Raw genomic sequence first — 20,935 nt, 5'->3', positions numbered from 1 at the left:
ATTTTATATAGTGTGTGCACTAGAAGTACGGTATTTTTCAAAATGTACTGTGGGTTCCACTTCATAGGATGATCCAAAGCGTTCATTTGTTGGGCCACACTTGTATTTGTCTTTTATTGCAATGGAGTTAATTTTATGAAGATGGGCTGAAATGAAGGGAAATAAATGGGGTGGAATATAACCAACTGAAAAAGAACACAAGAATTAAAACTGGTTTCTCGTTTTAAGTATCCGAGGAGAGGAATTTCAATCGATTTCTCATTTTAAGTTTACGAGGTGACCAGAGAAATTTCAATACATCTCTCATATCATGTTTACGAGGAGACTGGTCTTGTGGTTTGGGTACTGTATAGTCTTTTATCTGTTACGAGAATTAGGGTTTAAGCAAGGATGCTTAAAGCATTACACCCAAGGTATCTAGTTTGGAAACCAAGTTTGTTGCCTCCAGCCCCTATATATAGAGATGCACTTGGGTTAATGACTAGTTAATGGACTTTAGCCCATGTAGGCCCACTACACCGGTCCATTATCTTATTGGGCTTATATTAGAACATGCATGAGTTATATTATATACCCAACATTATCTAATTCGGGAGCTGAAAATAAGAAGAAAAAGATGATGAAGGCGGCCGGAAGAGATTACTATATTGTGAGGGAGGATTTCGAACGTGACCCTAGTTCTTATTTTCATGGCTTACGTGATTACAAGCTAGTAGGGAGATGGTGGTAACGCATCGGATTTGGCCTCGTTTCACTCTCTACTAAGTGGGTTTTGTAATGGCTTTTTCGGGTCTCTATGGATTTCAGTGAACTCTGCTATGCTATTCTTATTTTGTTATAGACTTAGATAGACTTGCTGTTTGACTGGAAAAAGGCAATTTCCACCCTGAGAGCCATAGTGTTGATGATTTTACTTTTAACTTTTTGTTCTATAGCATGGAACTAAGGGCATGTTGAATTGGTAACACAAATAAGGTGAAAGATCAGTAGAAAAGGTTGGTGAGAGAGATATTTGAAAGGCTGGCGAGAGAGAGGAGAGCTTCTGATTGGATTGGAAAACACAAATAATTTCCTGTTTAAAATAGCTTTATGTTTTTCCCTGATTTCTTCCCACATCCCATGCCTCATTAGTAAGACGAGTTGAGTCACTTGATGTTGTTGATTTTTTCTTTATAGAAAAAGCTAAGTTGTAATTCAAAATTACAAATGGTGGTATATTTTGTCATTTTATGGTTTGTCCTATGTGACTTACTGTATGGTTTGTCCTTTGTGGCTCTCTTTGCCTTTTGAGCCTTTTAGCTCAAATTTTGAGTTTCCCTCCTACTCTTCTAAAGTAAGGTGAAAACCTTTAGTCCTAGATGGGAGATTGGAGGAGAAACTTGTGGGCATATATATAGATTCATTTTTCTTTGTCTTGTGAATGAGAAAGAGAAAAAGGGAGACCCTCGCGCATGAGTCGTCGGATGGCCCGGTGGGCTAGATCATACCACACGCGCGCGCCGCCCGGCCTGGCCGGCTGCGCGCATGGGCCTAAAGTCTTTTTCTTCTTCTTTTATTTCCTTTTCTCTTGGTTTACTAATTATTTAATTAGTTTTACCCTTCTTTATTCTTAACTCTAGATTACCGTTTAAGATAACGCGTAATCGTGGTTTAGTGACCGTTTGGTAACGTCTCTCATGCACTAAAAGAGTGCGACGTTTCAACCTAATGTGTCTACCAATTTTCTATTTATTCGGATTTGTGGAAAACAGAAAGAGATCTTTTGGAATGACTTTCTGTTTTTCCATTGTTCTTCTCCTTCTTTTCATCTTTTTTCTGCAACTACTATTGTCTCCCCCAAGCTTTCTGATCAAGGAGATTTTGGCTCATATAAGTAAGTTTTATGGTATCTGGGCTGCGTGAGTGCACATCCCTATAGTGAGAGTTGTTGTATCCTGGAGGCATACGCCGAGACGCCTATCTGCACCGTTGTTTCGTTATAGTGGGGGCAAGATTTGCCTTAAGGATAGCGAAGATTCTTCGTGCCTCAACTTGATAAGTGGTCTAACGATTTCTCTATTTGTTACAATTAATTCTTGGAGTAAAAATAGTTATTGTTCATTTCTGTTCGAAGTTACAATATTAATTCGGTAGAAGGTATTCTCGAATCCTAAATTACAGATTTGCACATCACTTTTCTAACAGTTGACTCATCAAAAACTCACAAGGTAAGAAATGGACAGAACCTACTAAGACATGGTGGTATAAAACAACTTGAACCACCACACCGTGAAACATCTATATGGTTTGATGTAAAAACATATTCAAATATAAATTTAAAATTTATATAAGAAATTTCTTTTAACTACTAAACATATTAGTAAATTTTTCATATGCATTAGATACAATATATATGTAAATGAGAAAACGGTTTCTACACACATGTGTAGATGAGTTATCTACACACTAGCTTAAAATACAGTGGAGGGCATATTGTTTGGGTGATCCAAACCATTCATTTGATTGGCCCTCACATAGATAGGGTGTCCATAAAAAATCAGCTCCATAGGATCATCCCAACGCTACGATTTGTGGAGGTAAAATGGATGTGTATAAACCTTCACAAATTTGTTCATTTTTTGCTTCAACGGTTCGAAGGGTTAGGATGATCCTATGGAGCTGATTTTTTGTGGACACCCTATCTATGTGATGGCCAATCAAATGAATAGTTTGGATCACCCAAACAATGTGGGCCTCCACTGTATTTAAGCTAGTGTGTAGATAACTTATCTACACATGTGTGTAGAAACCGTTTTCTCTATGTAAATATATAAGAAAAATTAACAATTCAATTTTTCGATAGTCTAAATCCAAGTATCTTTGGCCACACATGGGTGCAACTTGGGTCGATTTTTAGAATTTGGGTTGAGCTTTTACCTTTAAATCGTGTCAGGTCCGGGCTTGATTCCAATTATCATTTACCAAAAGCCCAACCGAACCCGACCCAAGTTGCAGTACTACACCCATGGAGCACATATGCACATGCAGAAGAACCATGATCCCACTTACACACATGCAACACATTTATTGACGTAGTCACATCTCTTTTAATAGTAAGTATAAGGATTTGGAAATATCCAAAATCTAATTGATTTGCAATACGTCCCTAGCTGGTATATGTTTGTATTTAATGTTAATGTTACTAAAGTTAAAGGGTTTGAGTCTTGGTAAGTTTACGAAATTGGGTTCAAGTAAATTTAGGAACTAGAATTTTAGTTAGAAAGGGAGTTGATGGTTTATAATTAAACTCTAGTGCAAGGGATGTTTGTAGGTTTTTACACTTATTTTCTTGAAATCAGATAATATTTTTCTTTTTTCTTCTTTAGAAAAAGTAGATTTTTATCTCGTCTCTCGTGGATTCAAAGGTTACTCTGACCGGTGTCGACGTTGTTCAACCCCAACTCGTGCTTCGCGCTTCTGGATTCGCCATTTACACAAACCATATATAGTACTAAAACTTGTTAAATCAACTCTAAACTCGTCCAAGTTGGTGGCCCGACTTCCTAACAACTTGGTACCACTTAAAATGTGTAAAATGAACCCAAAGACTTGAACTCGTATTCAATGTGAATCTCTCTTAACCACTAAAGTTTGCATTGCCTATACATAAACTTGCAAAGAGATTTATTTATTCATATATATACAAGATTCATATATCATTAGAAAAATACATATACCCGAGTTTTTTGAATGAATCAATTGAGTTAACTCATCTACAGAAATAAGGTGGCTCTAGCTCATGCACGTAGTCGAGATGGAGGTGAAACAATCTCTCTACATCTGAGCTTAAAGAAAGAAAGAATTATCAAACTGACATGTAGTTGCGATGGAGATGAAACAATGTCTCTACATTTTAGCTTAAAGAAAGAAAAAATTATCAAATTGACAACCAAAACAGATGTTGATGAACAAACGATTAGGTAAAGCCTAGTCATGATAAATATTTGCAACAACTTAGCCCGTAATTTTCTTTTTTTAATTGGTTTCCTAGAGCTTTTTTGGAACTCTAATAACCTTTTGATAGCTGTTTAAATAATAAAAGACAAGAGTTTGTGCAATTATCAAAACATAGTAGTGCCAATAGCAGTAGCCTTCAGAAAACTATTGAAAATAAAATGGCGAAATGATCACCAGTGGCAAGGTCGGGTTGTTGATGGGGAAGTGTGAAAAAACAAATTACTACGTAGAAAAGCTTAAGCGATTAGAGTTGGTGTTATTTAATCATTTATATTTCTTCATCTTAAAGTATAAAAGATTAAATAACACCATCTCCAACTGCTTAAGCTTTTCGAGTAATGGGTTGTTTCACATGGTATAAGAGGCCTTGGGTTCAAAACTCCTTGATATTAAAAATCCACATATATGGTCTACCCGAAAGAGTGGCCACTTGTGTCACGTGTATGCCAACCAGAAAAGGTCGGCCACACGTGAGGGGAAATGTTAAAGTATAAAAGATTAAACAACACCATCTGCAACACGTGTGACCCTTTTTCTTTTTGGGTTGGCCGGAAACCCACATGTGGCCTTTTTTTTTTGGATTGGCCGTACACGTGAATTTTCAATATCAAGGAGTTATTGTGTTTAGAATACAGGCGTGCCATGAGGCAATTGCTATAATACCATGTGAAACAATCAATTACTTCAAAATCTTTACAGTTAGTGTTATTTAATCATTTATACTTCAAGATGAAGTAGGAATTGGAAAAGAGGTGGGAAAATGGATCAGCTGTAGGGAAGGTGGAGAATATAGGAAAGATGCATACAGGACTGAAAGGGAAGGTGGAGAAAAATAAAAAGAATAAACATCGATTCTTTTCAGAAAAAAAGTAGACAGAAGTAGCTAGAAAAAAGCAAAAGTATAAACCCCCAGCAAGAGAAAGCAACTACTATGCGTATGAACTTTTAACAATCAAAGATAAAAAGGGTTCTTATGTGCATGCAAGCTTCTCCTTAAAGAAGCTCCCTCTTAAGAAAGCTTAACAACTCAAGACTAGTGAGAAACTTTCATCAGAAAAGATTGGGCGAGAAAGGTGCGAGCGAAAGCACTATGGAGAATTTGGTTGCTGTTGTGGTGACCGTTGCTCTATTAATTTGGGGAGTGTGTTTTCTCTTCTCTCTATTAATTTGGGGTGTGCAAGGCCTCTTTTCTCTATTAAGAAAGCGTAGGAACTCGGCAGTAACTGTTGCTCTATTAATTTGTTGGGGCCTGGGGGGTGAAAACAAGGTGGCTAATTTGGGTGGTGTTGTAGCGGTTGTTGTTCTATTAATTTGGGCAGTGTGTTTTCTCTTCTCTCTATTAATTTGGGGTGTTCAAAGTCTCTTTTCTCTATTAAGAAAGCTTAGAAACTCGGCAGTAGTGACAAACTTCCATAGAAACGTATTGGCCGAGATGGGTGGGAGCGAAAGTAAGATGAAGGACTCTGAAAGAGATGAGTGGGAGCTTTCAGATCATGTGTATTCCGCTCAATCCAATATTCAATTTTCCAGCCCATCTCTTGATCTTCATTCTGATTTCAAATGTCAAAAAGAAGCCAAGGGTAATTCTGCACCAACCTCCAAATGGGAAAAGCCAGAGCCAGGCACTACAAAGCTCAACACAAATGCAGCCTGTTTAAAAGAAGGTAACTGTACGTGGACGCATCGGGGGCCTCTTACGAGACTCCACGGGGTCCATCAACTCCTTTAATTCTATCAACACTGAGCTGAAAGAAGCCAAGGGTAATTCTGCACCAACCCCCAAATGGGAAAAGTGTTGGCCCACGAACTGTTGAAAGAGTACAGGGTGAGGCGTTAAAACGTCTCCCACCTCCCCAAATCTCTCTCTCTCTCTCTAACTTCTCTAATATCCAAAAAATATATCTCCCACTTGTAACTTACCTACAAATAAGGAGCAACAGAAAAAGTAATAAAAATCACTTAAATTTTAAATTAAATACAACAGAAGGTACCTGATTTTCTCATCTTTATCATTCTGATTTCGTAGTAGCTAATAGCATTTCTGCACCAACTTCCAAATGGGAAAAGCCAGAGTCTGGCACTATAAAGCTCAACACAGACGGAGCCCCTGGACGAATTGGGGGCCTACTACGAGACTCCTCGGGGAAGGTCACCTCCTTCTTTTCTATGAAGACTGAGTTCAAGGACTCCGATCTATTTGAAATGCAGGCAATAAAGGTGGGACTTCTCCAAGCCACTAGAGAGAAAATTCAACGTCTTTGGGTGGAGTCAGATCATGAAAGTAGTGTTGATCTCATAAATGGCCACTCTAACTCCTCTGGGCAGAAATCTGGGGAAAGAAAAGTTCTTCTTAAAGAGATCTGTGATCTCCTTAGAGAATTTGAATGGACGAAGGTCACTCACAGTAAAAAAAGTGGCAAATGGAGCAGCTGATCACCTCACAAATTCCAATTGCCCCTACTACGGTATAGATATTCGCCCCAACTCTATCGAACGTGACCTAGCAATACTCATAAAAAATGATCTTGAATGAATGGTGGATAACATAGTGTAATTTCTAGTTTTTCTTTCACAAAGATCTGGTGGAGATTCGACTAAAGCTAGCTTGCGTGCCAAACTAAAGAGATTACTCTATGCCAAGAAGATGTTCCTAATGAATATTGTTTGTCGATCAATGCAGAAATCTTCTAATCTAACCAAGTATACATTTTCTCTAACCAAGTGTACATTTTCAGATCAATGGAATCTAGGGCTTGGACTTAGTAGATCAGGGAACAAAACCCTAAATTGATCTTTAGTGCCTTAATGTCTATTGCTCTCATTAAGCAAGCACTTTATTAATATGATAATGGATTAGGGTTTAATCTAGAACTCTTAAGAGAGATCTCACTTTATTAGCCTTAACCTATGTTTAGAAAACCCTAAACTAATTGTCTACGTTGGCAATGTGGGCCACCCCATGGAAAATGTTTTCCATCATTCTCCCACTTGTTTCGGTCATTCTCGCCACATTGCCAATACGTTCTTTGAAAAGAAACTTGAGTTTTGGTAGTAAAAATAACAATCCTGACTTATGGCCTTATATTTTGAAAACGATCCCTCAGTCCAATCCTCTAAGAGTATGCCTTAGCTCACAGAGTCTCAAGTACCTGAATCATGGCAATAATTGTTCTAAAATGACCTTCCAAGTTTTATGATGAGGCCGACTCCCTCTAATGAACACCTTGTGAGGTTATGAATGAGGTAGTGAATACCTATTTTGGTCCAACTTTATTTTATCCTCACAAACAAACCATCTTACAGGATAACTCTATGTACGGGTTTAAATGAGAGAGAGAAGCGCAGGAATCATCATTGTAAGATTAATAAAAAAGTGGAACCGAACAAATCCCGGCATATCACATGGCACAATGAGAGGAAGTTTTTGTTAGGTCAAGCAAGGATTGTTTGAAGCATTACACTCTAGGTATCTAGTTTGGAATACCTAGCTAGAATGCTGCGTCCAGCCCCTATATAGAGATACACTAGGGTTATTGACTGGGTAATGAACTCTAGCCTATGTAGGCCCACTACACCGGTCCATTATCTTATTGGGCTTATATTAGAACATAATTAGGGTTATATAATATACCCAACAGTTTTGCCATTTTTAAAAAGGAACTTGTTAATGTGGGAAGAAGCTATTAGTTTGGTTCCCAACTTGGTTACCATAACATTATTAAAAAATAAATAAATAATAAATAAATAAATACTACGTAAACTGTAAGGGCTTCAATGGGACAAAAACACAAGGGCCCTGTTAGTTTGAGATTATGCCAACCGGTTGTGAGTCCAAAACCAATTATTGAACTCAAAATTAAGCGTAAATTTGAGTCCAATAATTGGTTTTGGACTCACAATGGGTTGGCATAATCTCAAACGAACAGGGCCTAGGAATAAGTAAAACAGACAAAGGAGGAAAGCACTAATGCGAGCTATGCTTTTCTTATTTTGTTATAGATCGACTTATATAGATGTGTTGTTTGACTGAAAAAGGGGAATTTCAAAGATCCTTACTCACTACCCACTCTCTTTCCCTTGGAAGACAAATATTCCATCCATGAATTTTTTTTCCATGTTTGCCAAAGATGCCCTTAAAGATGACTGAGTCATTGAGTTGACTCGCCTCATTAGTAAAAGTAGTTGACTTGTCAAAAACTCACAAGGTAAGAAATGGAGAGAACCTACTAAGACATGGTTTGTGGTATAAAACAACTTAAACCACCACACCGTCAAACATATATATGGTTTGATGTAAGAACATATTCAAATATAAATTTAAAATCTGTATAAGAAATTTCTTTCAACTATTAAACATATTAGTAAAATTTTCATATGTATTAGATACAGTATATATGTAAATATATAAGAAAAATTAACAATTCAAATTTTCGATATTCTAAATCCAAGGATTTTTTGCCACACATGGGTGCAACTTGGGTCAATTTTTAGAATTGGGGTTGAGCTTTTACCATTAAATCGTGTCAGGTCCGGGCTTGATTCCAATGATCTTTTAGCAAAAGCCCAACCGGACCCGACCAAAGTTGCAGCACTGCACCCATGGAGAACTATGCACATGCATAAACCCCATGAGGCTACTTACACACATGCAACACATTTATTGACGTAGTCCACGTCTCTTTTAATAGTAAGTATAAGGATTTGGAAATATCCAAAATCCAACCTGTTTCTAATTGACTTGCAATACGTCCCTAGCTGGTATATGTTTTTCTGTTTTTGGCTTTGTAAAAAGGAGTCGAAGCACATATAGTATTTGATGTTACTAAAATTAGAGGGTTAGTTAGGAACTATAGTTTTAGTTAATTAAAACCTAGAGTTCTAGGAACTAGAGTTTTAGTTAATTAAAACTCGGAGTTTTAGGAGCTAGAGTTTTAGTTAGAAAGGGAGTTGATGGTTTATAATTAAAACCTAGTGCAAAGGATGTTTGTAGGTTTTTACACTTAATTTCTCGAAATCAGATCAGATTTTTCTTCTTTCTTCTTAAGAGAAAGTAGATTTTTATCTCGTTCTTCGTAGATTCTTAGAAAATCGTTCGGGGATTCGAAGGTTATTCCAGTTAGTGTTCACGTTGTTCAACCCTGAGCTTTTAGGGGTGAGTTCTACCTGGTTAAATTCCAACACTTAAGCTGATAGCTCTGATAACGTGTACAACAACCAATTACTCCATAAGCTTAAGCTGTTAGAGTTGGTGTTATTTAATCATTTATACTCAATACTTTAACATTCAGATTTCGAATATCTGACAGTAGAATCCAACTTCCGGGAAATCACGAAGAACAAGAATTGGGAAAAGCCACAGTTGGGCACTATAAAGCTTAACACAGATGCAGCCTGTTATAATAAACATAACTGTGGACGCATCGGGGGCCTCCTCTGAGACTCTTCTGGGTCCATCATCCTCTTCTATTCTTATGTCACTGAGCTGAGTGACATTGATCTGTTAGAGTTACAGGCCATAAAGCATGGAATTGTCCTAGCCGCTGATGAGAATATTGAACGTCTCTGGGTTGAATCAGACTGTGAATCTATTGTTAATATCATAAATGGTAGCTCTAACTCCTCTGGGAAGGACTCTTGGAAAAGAAAAGAGCTTGTTAAAGAGATATGTGATCTCCTTGAACGGGGGTTTCCAGAGAAGGAGGTCACCCACTGTTACAGAGAGGCAAATAGACCAGCTAATCACCTCACCAAATTCAAGTTCCCCAACAAAGGCGTATATTCTCATCCCACCTCCATTGCCCCTGGCCTTACAAAACTAATTGAAGAAGATCTGATGTGAAGATCTGGCCTTGCAAAAATTCTCATAGCCTGCGTAATTTGGCTTTGACCTTTTTGGGGTATATGCATTTGAACAGACTGGTTATGCTTTTTTCTTTTCTTAAAAAAATAGTATGTTAGATTTGTGCTGCCCTTGTATTTTCCATCATCTTTCAATTAATGTTCATGGTTTAGATTTTAATTGTTTGTCTTCCTAGCATGGAAATAAAGTTCGTCGGGCCAACTCGAACTCATCCGAGTTGACTCGACTCGTTAATGTAACACGTTGACTCAGCCAAAACTCACTAGTTAAGAAAAAAAGAGAGAACCTCGTAGGACCATTTTGGCATAAAACGACCTACGTACACGACTATGCCTTGAAATATCTATTTGCTTGGATGCAAAAAACATTAGATGTTTTGAAGACATTATATGGTATCATTTTTTTCAAAAGCAGTGGCGCCCATATGGTTCTATCAACCAAACCATTCATTTATTGGGCCACCCTCAAATAGGCTGTGATTGAAAAATTATATCTATTGAACGATTCTAAATCCTCTGATCTGAAGAGTTTCTGTAACTCTAATGTGCCATCCTTAAATAGTCTAGATATTATTTTCCAAGATTATTTTTTTATTTTCATGGGAAATTGTAAACCCTAAAAATTATTTTCTAAAATTAAAAAAAGGAAAATGTTATCAGCGCCCAGTCGTCCGGCCGCTGCCATATTTTGATGATCGCACTCCTCACTTTATTAAAAAGTAAGGTATGGCCCGCACCATAGGATGATCCAAACTGTCCATTTGATGGGCCATTAGAGGACACACTTTAACAAATTTTCAAAAGTGTGTCATCCGTTAGCAATTCTCGTATTTTGATGTCCCCTATTGGCAATTTTTCCTCTATTTAAAGAAGCTCCCTCTTGCCAAACCTTTTCTAACCATCAGTGGCCAAAGTTTTAGTGTGGAAAGGAATTGGGTCGGTCTGAAAGTAAGGAGAGCGATATGAGTTCATGTGTAGGTAAGAAAGAAGAGTCTAAGGCCGAAGCTACAGAGGTGAAAGAGCCTGTGTCTAATGTGGGTGCAGTCTTGGTGACTGCGGGTGTGGTGGTGACTGGTCTTGTGGCTTGGGGTCTCGGTCGTCTCTTTTCGGGTTCGGAAGCTGAAAATAAGAAGGAAAAGAAAATGATGAAGGCCCCGGGAAGGGGTTACTATATTCCAAGGGAGGATTTTGAAGGTAACCCACGTTCATATTTTCGTGGATTGCGTGATCGTAATTGACTACCAGTGGGGAAATGGTAGTAAGGCATTGGATTTGGCCTTTTTTTAATTCTACTAAGTTGGTTTTGTAATGGCTTTTTTCTGCTCTATATGGATTTCAGTGGACTTAATTGCTATGTTGTTTTTTTCTTTCTATCTTTAGCTGTAACAGAGATGTGTTGCTTTTATATTTTCCATTATTATCTTTTTAGTAGTGTTGATGATTTTACTTTTATTTCTATTTTATTTTTGTCTTTTTTAGCATGGAACTAAAATTCATCTGAGTCATTTCGAGTTGACTCATCAAAAACTCACCAACCTCCTAGAACCTTATTTTTGGTGTATATGGGTGCAACTCGGGTTAATTTTTGGGAATTCAGGTTGAGTTTTTACCGTATATAAAATTGGGTCTGGTTGGGGTTGATTACAATTCTTTTTTATTTTTTATTTTTTTGGCAAAAGCTCAACCCGTCGAGGGGTGCAATTTGGGTCTGGTTTGGGTTTAGCTTTTGCTAAAAATTAATTGAAATTCACCCAAACCCAACCTTATTTTATGGCAAAAGCTAAACCCAATTTCCCAAAAATTGACCCAAGTTGCACCCCGACCAGATCCGACCTAAATTGCTCGGATCCCCTATTTTTTGGCACAAACCAATCTACACTGGTACTACTAGAAACATCTATATATATTTTGATGTAAAAAGATTCATATTTTGAAACCATCCTTCTAAAAATTGGATAATTTCTCGGGTAGCGTAGGGTAGGGTTGGGTTTGGCAAAAACTAAACCCAAATTCCCAAAAACTGACCCAATGTGCACCCCGACCGGACCCAACCTAAATTTCTCCTCTGTTTTTGCTACATCCCCAGGGGTGCAATTTGGGTCTGGTCGGGTTGAGTTTTTGCTAGAAATGAATTGAAATTCTGCACTATCTATTATCCACAAGGTAACATAATGAATGATAAAAGAGTAAAATAAAAATTAAAAGCTATTTAAGGCGCACAAACTTACTATTGGTAATTAAAAACATTTTGGGCCGATTCTTGTAGATACGTTTTTATCTAGGGGGCTTCTAGTGGTTTTCACTGATTTTTTCTTCTCTAGCGTGGAAATAAAGATCGTCAAGTCATATCTAATTCCTCCAGTTGAGTCGACTGGTTAATAAAATGGGTCGGCTCAGCCAAAACTCAGAAGGCAAGGAAAAAGATAGAACCTCCTAGACCACTATGGCATAAACGACCTACACGACTGTAGCTTGAAATATCTATTTGCTTGGATTCCAAGGCGTAGATGTGAGAAGTAAATAAATACTACAACAAAAAGTAAAGGTTTCGATGTGACAAAAAACACTACGACCAAGTAAAATAAAGGAGGAAAGCACTGGAGAGTACTATGAGCTAGACCCAATGCCTAACAAAGTAAAGGTGTGACCAAAACACCAAAAGAAAGATAATGGAAGAAAGCACTTTGCTAGCGTCCATCTAAGAAGGCATTTTCGCAGATGGGCTGTTGCATGTGAGAGCAGCCACCTCGTGAATGAAGATAAAATCTGCTGAAAAAATGAGACTGATTGGCTGCTCTTACATGCAACAGCCCATCTACGAAAACACCTTTTTTGAGTGTTTTGACCAGATCAAAAATCAAGGGCTAGGTTGCAAAGCGCGCGCACACATATATATATATATATATATATATATATATATATATATATATATATATATAATTGAGGGAATTGCTAGGCAATTTGGCCAAAAGTGACTTCGTGGCTCACTTTTGCAAGATAGAACAACACCTCAGATGGATTAAATGATTAAGACAAAATTTGCTAAAAAGTAAGCATGTGTGGCCGCTCTCCTACAAAGTTAGCCACCAAGTGGCTTTCCGCGAAATTACATGGCAAATCCTAAAGGATAAAGGCTATTGACAATACCATGTTTTAATAATTGCACAAACTCTGCTTGTCCTTTCTTTTTTAATTGGCTTGCTCAGCAATTTGAATAATAAAAGACAAGATAAATTAGTGTAATTATGAAAACATGGTATAGTACCAACATATTAGCAGTCCGATTAGAGAGGTGATGTGCAGCCAATGGAGAAGCCCTTTCACCTCTTTTTTGCAAGGGCTCCCTTCAGTTTAGACTTCCTCCCGAATAAAAGGTAAATTAAAGTAAAGTTAGAGTTTGATGGGACAAAAAGATTGGCAAGAAATTAAAAAAATAAATAAGAGGAAAGACCAGCCAAGAGGGCCATGAAATAGACGTGATGCCTACCTTATTGATTTTTTTTTTGATGGGTAAGCTGGGGTTAGGCAAGACCCCTACCAGATATTGCCTACCTTATCGATGATAGAAGGTACGAGGAAAAATGAACAATAAAATATAATCCTTATACTATATATAAAGCGTGAATGAGGGGTTAAAGTCATCCTCACTTTTTTGTTATTTCCGTTCATGTCCCACAGCCCAGCACACATTTCTGATTTTCTTTAGGGATTTTCTTTAGGGGTATTCTCGCCATTCATGTTTGGCAATAAATACCCTAGCCGCAAACGTCCAAAAATAATGCCCTTAACTTTTTCTTTTACCATATCTAACATCTATCTATATGAGAAATTTTTTTAGGGTAAAATCATAATCTACATACAAAATGTACCGATACATGGTGCCTGTCTATGACAATTACGGAAAAAACTACCAAGTAGAGGTAACGTCATATGACAATGACGAAAGAACTACATTTTATTACGCAAGGAGGACACTTGCAAAATATTGACAGATTCCGGGCACCTGAAGAGGAACAACAATTATGAAAACCTGTATCGATTGGAGGGCTAGGATCAGCCTATATCGATTGGAGGACTAGGATCAGCCTATATCGATTGGAGGGCTACGATCAACCTATGAAAATGATTTTATGGGCACAACCGATTGATGTTGTGTTCCATCCATGGTTTAAAATTTTGGTTTCGGTAACCGTTTCAAACCCCACTGAAAATCAAAATTTCAAAATTTCGTTCGAAATTTCGGACCGAATTTTCCAAATTTCGGACCAAACCGAAATTCCGAATTCCAAAATTTAGGCCGAAATTTTGTGACACTTTTTTTTTTAATAAATAATGGCATTTAATCTAATTTCAGACCAAAATTATCTGAATTTCAGGCCGAAATTTAAAACCATGGTTCCATCACATGGACAGTTTGGATCAACCTATAACCCTCTATAGATTGGAGGGTTCGGATCAACCTATGAAAATTATTTTTGGGGCACAACCTATGTAGGCAGTGGCAAGGTTTAAAATTTCGGTTTCGGTACCGGTTTCGGACCCTGAAATTTCGACTGAAATTTCAGTCGAAATCTGGTACAAAAAGGGAAACTAATATTTTATTCAATATTAAATTTCGGTCGAAATTTCGGTGAAATATTAAATTAATTAAAAAAACAGATTTTTTGGGTCAAATTTTGGAAAAACCGAAATTTCGGCTGAAATAAATGACCGTTTCGGGTTTTGGTGGTTTCGCTGTCGGTCTCCACCGAAATCCAAAATTTCGGTCCGAAATTTAAAACCATGGGCAGTGGCCCATCTAATGAACGGTTTGGATCATCCTATGGTACGGGCCATACTGTACATTTGTCTCCGCCCTGCTCAATTTTGCAGGGTTATATTTGTCATCCCGGGCACTTACTTTGCCCCTGGAGAACATCCAAAAGTTATCGCTTTCGTTCCCAACTTTTGCTTAAATTCTTTCTACATCCCATTGTATTTTAGAAAAAGTTCCGTGTGTATCCAATTTCTTATGGCTATTTTTGTCAATTCCAATGCCAATGACCCTTACATGTCCGTCCAAAGACTCCAAACGAAACCTTATTATCTGCCCGTTTGGCATTCGCTGGATTCCTTTCCTGAAAACTCCACTGCTCTCAACCGCCTCCTTCTCACCGCCTCTCCTCTCAATGTCTCGTCACATGCTTTTGTTTTTGCTTCTCTTCTATGTCCTACTCTGGGTATCGTTTTCTCTTTGAACATAAATATATTTTATTTTTATTTTTCATTCATTAATGAAGGAGACTGGTAAGAACTATATATGGATTCCGAACCGGGCTACTCTCCCTCCAGCAAACGAACCGAATATGAGTTTTCTTGCTTCTTTTTGTTTTTCATTTTTTTCATTTAAATGGATGGATTTCAATTAGGGATCCTGAGTTTTGTTTTGGTTTTTAGGATGAGCAAATTTTAGGGGATTTCTTTAAACAAAGATTATTAATTCTTTTTTTGTATAAGGATTTTGATTGTGCGTTTTTGTCTTCTAAAAGAGGATTTGAATTTTTCGGTTCTTTTTGGCTTTTTCCTATCACAAATTTTGGTTATGGATGTTCTTTTCCTTCAGTTTCCCCGAACAGGGTCTTTTATTTAAATAGATCTCTAGAGTCTTTCATCAATTTCTTCGTTACGCCCTGCCAGTTGTCACCAAGCAAAACCTAAAAAAACATACTGCAACCCTTCATCTCCTTCCCAAACCCATTTCAATGTAATGTGAGTTAGTGTTTTATGAAATCCCTCATTGGAATGTAAACACTTGGACAACAATGATTTCAGGTTATACACCGAATCCACAGGTTGATTTTCACGAAAGCTCTGCTTGTCCTTTCTTTTTTAATTGGCTTGCTCAGCAATTTGAATAATAAAAGACAAGATAAATTAGTGTAATTATGAAAACATGGTATAGTACCAACATATTAGCAGTCCGATTAGAGAGGTGATGTGCAGCCAATGGAGGAGCCCTTTCACCTCTTTTTTGCAAGGGCTCCCTTCAGTTTAGACTTCCTCCCGAATAAAAGGTAAATTAAAGTAAAGTTAGAGTTTGATGGGACAGAAAGATTGGCAAGAAATAAAAAAAAAAAAGATAAGAGGAAAGACAGGCCAAGAGGGCCATGAAATAGACGTGATGCCTACCTTATTGATTTTTTTTTTTGATGGGTAAGCTGGGTCAGGCAAGACCCGATATTGCCTACCTTATTGATGATAGAAGGTACGAGGAAAAATGAACAATAAAATATAATAATATTATAAGGTACAAAAGAGGAAAGTGATGGAGGAAAAGTTCTATGGGATGGTAATTGTTAGAATTATTAGATCGTCGGAGATTTGACCGTTGGATCATTCAATGCTAGATTAAGCAACTAGGATTGATTAGAAAAAAAAATTACATGGTGCAAGGGCGTGCAGCCGACAAAACAGTGGGTCCACATTATTTGGGCGATCTAAACCATTCATTTATTGGGCCCTGCCCTAGATAGGTTGTGCCCGGAAAATCTTCTTCATAGGATGATCCTAGCATTCCAATTTGTGGAGATTTATAATGGACAGCTCAGTATAGAAACCTCTATCGATCAAAGGGTTAGTGTCGACAAATGGAGAAGATTTTCTGGGCACATCCTATAGAGGGCTGGTCTCAACAAATGAATGGCTTGGATTACCAAAAAAAAGTAGGCTCCACTGCTTTTTGGTGCTGCACGGGCATGCATGGCCGTCCACCATGTAAATTCTCTTGATTAGAATACTAATCTAGATTAATTTGCAAAAGGAAAATGATACGAGATAATGGTCCTTTCATCTTCCTCTTTTTCCTCTTCATCTTATTCCTTTGGAGGGGAAAATGAGTAAAAGTGAAAGTAGATGGGCCAGCAAGGTAAAGCAACTATTGTGCGGATAAACTTTTTAATGAGCATAAAGAAGTCATTACCATAAGCCTAATGGGTATGGTAATGACTTCTTTATGGTAATTACACCCCTGCATAGCATGGTTTAAGAATGCTATAATGGGTATTTAGGCCTTTTTACTAGGCAATTTTGTCTTTCATCTTGTAAGGACATTCTGGCCTCTCCACGCAATTTGCAAAATTCACTCAATCTCGATCACTCTATTTGCAAATGATCAAACTGGATGACTGTTTTTACAAATAAAGCATAGTTGAGGACTTCTTTTGCAAAACCCCCCAAAACTTTTTAAAGCATAAGTTTCTCCTATTTAAGAAGCTTTTCCAATGAAACCTTTGGAAGGCAACAATAGTGAGAAACTTTAGTCTCAGGAGAGATGGGTGGGAACAAAAGCAGGGATTTGGGAGCTAGTGATAGCAACAATGGTGAGGGTGGAGGCAATAGAAGAGAGGGTAACGACGAGACCTTATCTACAATGGCCAAAGTGGGAGCTTGGGAAAAGCCAGAGTCTGGCACTATAAAGCTCAACACAGACGCAGCCTGTTATGGCGAACGTAAATGTGGACGAATTGGGGGCCTACTACGAGACTCCTCGGGGTCAGTCGTCTCCTTCTTTTCCAAAGAGACTGAGCTGAATGACATCGATCTATTAGAAATGCAGGCAATAAAGGAGGGACTTCTCCAAGCCACTAGAGAGAAAATTCAAATTCAACGTCTTTGGGTGGAATCAGATCGTGAAGATGTTGTTAAGCTCATAGAAAACGAGTCCAAGTCCTCTGGGCAGAACTCAGGGAAAAGAAAAGATCTTGTTAAAGAGATCCGTCGTCTCCTTGAAGAATTTGAATGGACGAAGGTCACTCACCGTAAAAGAGGGGCAAATAGAGTCGCTAATCACCTCACCAAATTCCATTGCCCCTACAACGGTATAGATTTTCATCCCAGCTCCATTGGCGGTGACTTTGCAAAACTCATTAAAGAAGATCTTGAATGAATGGTGGATAACATAGGGTAATCTCTAGTATTTCTTTCACAAAAATCTGGTGGAGATTCGACTAAAGCTAGCTTGCGTGCCAAAATAAAGAGATTGCTCTATGCCAAGGGAGGTTCACAAAAATCTGGTGCTAATTTCTGCAGCCTGCGTAAATTGGCTTTGGCCTTTTGGAGTATATGGATTTCAACAGACTGTTTATGTTACGTTTGTTTGTTTGTTTTTTTTGTATGTGTGTGTGGGTGTTTGTTGGGGGGTGGGTTATATTTCTACTGCTTTTGTATTTTTCTTGATGTTTCTAGTAGTGTTCATGCTTTTGATTTTAATTTGTGGGTCCTTCTTGCTTGGAAGTTGGAACTAAAGTTTGTGGAGCCAACTCGAATTTGTCAGAGTTAACTCCACTCGTTAATAAAATGGGTTGGCAACCCAATAAAAACTCACAAGGTACGAAAAAACGATAGAACCACCTAGGACCAAGCATTTTTGCATAAAACGATGTACTATTTGTTTTGATTTTAGACATTTGATGGAGTAAGATGACAAAGATGTCCTTTAAGCCCTTGTTTTCTTTAAGATCTCCGTTCGAAGTCGGACCTCAACCTGCTAGATGATAATGGATTAGGGTTTATTTTTCCTGCAGGGAAATTAGCTGGGTAGAACTCACCCTTAAATGCTAGCCGTTAGAGGGAGGGTGCCCATTCCCTTATAACCCATCCCCATCTTAGTCCACTTTACCGATGTGGGACTATTTGCTTTTGCGTGGAACCCCAACATTCCTCATATAATCTAGAACTCTTAAGAGAGATCTCACTTTATTAGCCTTAACCTATGTTTAGAAAACCCTAAACTAATTGTCTAGGTTGGCAATGTGGGCTACCCCATGGAAAATGTTTTCCATCATTCTCCTACTTGTATCAGTCATTCTCCCACTTAGTCCACATTGCCAATACGTTCTTTGAAAAGAATCTCGGGTTTTGGTAATCAAAATGACAATCCTGACTTATGGCATTATATTTTGAAAACGATCCCCGAGTCCAATCCTTTAAGAGTATGTCTTAGGTCATAGAGTCTCAAGTACCTGAATCATGGCAACAATTGTTCAAAAATGACCTCCCATGTTTTATGGTGAGGCCGACTCCCTCTAATGAATACCTTACGTAGCGCATTACGAATGAGCTAGTGAATTCCTATTTTGGTCCAAATTTATTTTATCCTCACAAACAAACCATCTTTTAGAATAACTTTATTTATAGGTTTAAATGAGAGACAAGACCAAGAATCATCAAATCATAGTTGTAAGATTAATAAAAAAGTGGAACCGAACAAATCCCGGCGTACCACATGGCACAGTGAGGGGTAGTTTTGCCATTTTTGAAAAGGAACTTGTTAATGTGGGAAGAAGCTATATATTAGTTTGGTTCAATTCTCAGTTCCCAACTCGGTTACCATAACATTATTCAAAAACAAGACAAAAATTACTACGGTAAAAAGTAAGGGCTTCGATGAGACAAAAACACTAGGGCCCTGTTTGTTTAAGATTATGCCAACCCATTGTGAGTCCAAAAACAAGTATTGGACTCAAATTTAAACGTAAATTTGAGTCCAATACTTGTTTTTGGACTCACAATGGGTTGGCATAATCTCGAAAGAACAGGGCCTAGGAATAAGTAAAACAGACAAAACGTTAAAGGGGGTGAATTTATCTTCAAGTAGTGAACCATTCTCATGTCAAACGTTAAAGGGCGGATTTTATCCGTCAAACGGGGGGAAATATCATTCCCTTATTAATAATAGTAAGATCAAGGTACGAGAAAAATAGACAGGACAATATAAAGTAAGGGTGGGACCAAAACACAAAGAGAGATAAGGGAAGAAAGCACATATATTAACTTAAAGAGAGATAAGGTAGGAAAGCACATATTATTGATGGTGGAATGTATGTAAAAAAATAAGGTGTATGTAAAAAACAAGGGAATTGCTAGGCAACCAAAGCACTACGGAGAATTTGGGTGCTGTTGTGGTCACTCTTGCACTAATAATTTTGGAGCTGGGGAGCGAAAACAAGGTGGCGAATTTGGGTGCTGTTGTAGCTGTTGTTGCTCTATTAATTTGGGCAGAGTGTTTTCCCTTTTGTTTATTAATTTGGGGTGTGCGTAGTCTCTTTTCTCTGTTAAGAAAGCTTAGGAACACGGTAGTGAGAAACTTTCATAGAAACGTATCGGCCAAGATGGGCGAGAGCGAAAGCACTATGGAGAATTTGGGTGCTGTGGTCACTTTTGCTCTATTAATATGGAGCGTTAGGAGCGAAAGCACGATGGCATATTTGGTTCATGTTTATGTGACTGTTGTTCTATCAATTTGTCTAATGTGGGTGCAGTCTTGGTGACTGCGGGTGTGGTGGTGACTGGTCTTGTGGCTTGGGGTCTCGGTCGTCTCTTTTCGGGTTCGGAAGCTGAAAATAAGAAGGAAAAGAAAATGATGAAGGCCCCGGGAAGGGGTTACTATATTCCAAGGGAGGATTTCGAAGGTAACCCACGTTCATATTTTCGTGGATTGCGTGATCGTAATTGACTACCAGTGGGGAAATGGTAGTAAGGCATTGGATTTGGCCTTTTTTTAATTCTACTAAGTTGGTTTTGTAATGGCTTTTTTCTGCTCTATATGGATTTCAGTGGACTTAATTGCTATGTTGTTTTTTTCTTTCTATCTTAAGGTGTAACAGAGATGTGTTGTTTTTATATTTTCCATTATTATCTTTTTAGTAGTGTTGATGATTTTACTTTTATTTCTATTTTATTTTTGTCTTTTTTAGCATGGAACTAAAATTCATCTGAGTCATTTCGAGTTGACTCATCAAAAACTCACCAACCTCCTAGAACCTTATTTTTGGTGTATATGGGTGCAACTCGGGTTGATTTTTGGGAATTCAGATTGAGTTTTTACCGTATATAAAATTGGGTCTGGTTGGGGTTGATTACAATTCTTTTTTATTTTTTATTTTTTTGGCAAAAGCTCAACCCGTCGAGGGGTGCAATTTGGGTCTGGTTTGGGTTTAGCTTTTGCTAAAAATTAATTGAAATTCACCCAAACCCGACCTTATTTTATGGCAAAACCTAATTTCCCAAAAATTGACCCAAGTTGCACCCCGACCAGATCCGA

General features: G+C 37.8%; 1 protein-coding gene across 5 annotated transcripts; it reads left to right on the top strand.

The window, feature by feature from the left end:
• Nucleotides 1–4,944: 4,944 nt before the first annotated feature.
• LOC143850967 (uncharacterized) lies at nucleotides 4,945–10,015 on the top strand. Of its 5 annotated transcripts, none has more exons than XR_013236142.1 (2): nucleotides 4,945–5,660; nucleotides 9,306–10,015. XR_013236142.1 is itself a non-coding variant. In XM_077360275.1 (2 exons), the coding sequence occupies exons 1-2, from the start codon at nucleotides 5,087–5,089 to the stop codon at nucleotides 9,431–9,433; spliced, it is 723 nt and encodes a 240-aa protein (XP_077216390.1). In that variant the 5' UTR covers nucleotides 4,945–5,086; the 3' UTR covers nucleotides 9,434–10,015. The 5 variants fall into 5 exon arrangements, 3 of the variants coding, with proteins under 3 accessions (XP_077216390.1, XP_077216388.1, XP_077216387.1); XR_013236141.1 differs by having other exon boundaries at nucleotides 9,303–10,015; XM_077360275.1 differs by having other exon boundaries at nucleotides 9,285–10,015.
• Nucleotides 10,016–20,935: the final 10,920 nt, after the last annotated feature.

The sequence above is a fragment of the Tasmannia lanceolata genome, unplaced genomic scaffold (assembly GCF_043159265.1).
Source record: "Tasmannia lanceolata isolate RefF3 unplaced genomic scaffold, GAP_Taslan_0.1 ptg000018l, whole genome shotgun sequence".
NCBI lineage: Eukaryota > Viridiplantae > Streptophyta > Magnoliopsida > Canellales > Winteraceae > Tasmannia > Tasmannia lanceolata.
Note: the sequence above shows the minus strand (reverse complement) of the source record. Positions and strands in the feature narration are given on the sequence as shown.

Bases quoted from the DNA above. Each gene is read 5' to 3' on its own strand.
- LOC143850967 (XM_077360272.1), top strand. From the start codon at position 5,087: ATGGAGAATTTGGTTGCTGTTGTGGTGACCGTTGCTCTATTAATTTGG. The intron at 5,661-6,022 runs GTAACTGTACGT...CTGATTTCGTAG, and splicing joins TGCAGCCTGTTTAAAAGAAG to TAGCTAATAGCATTTCTGCA.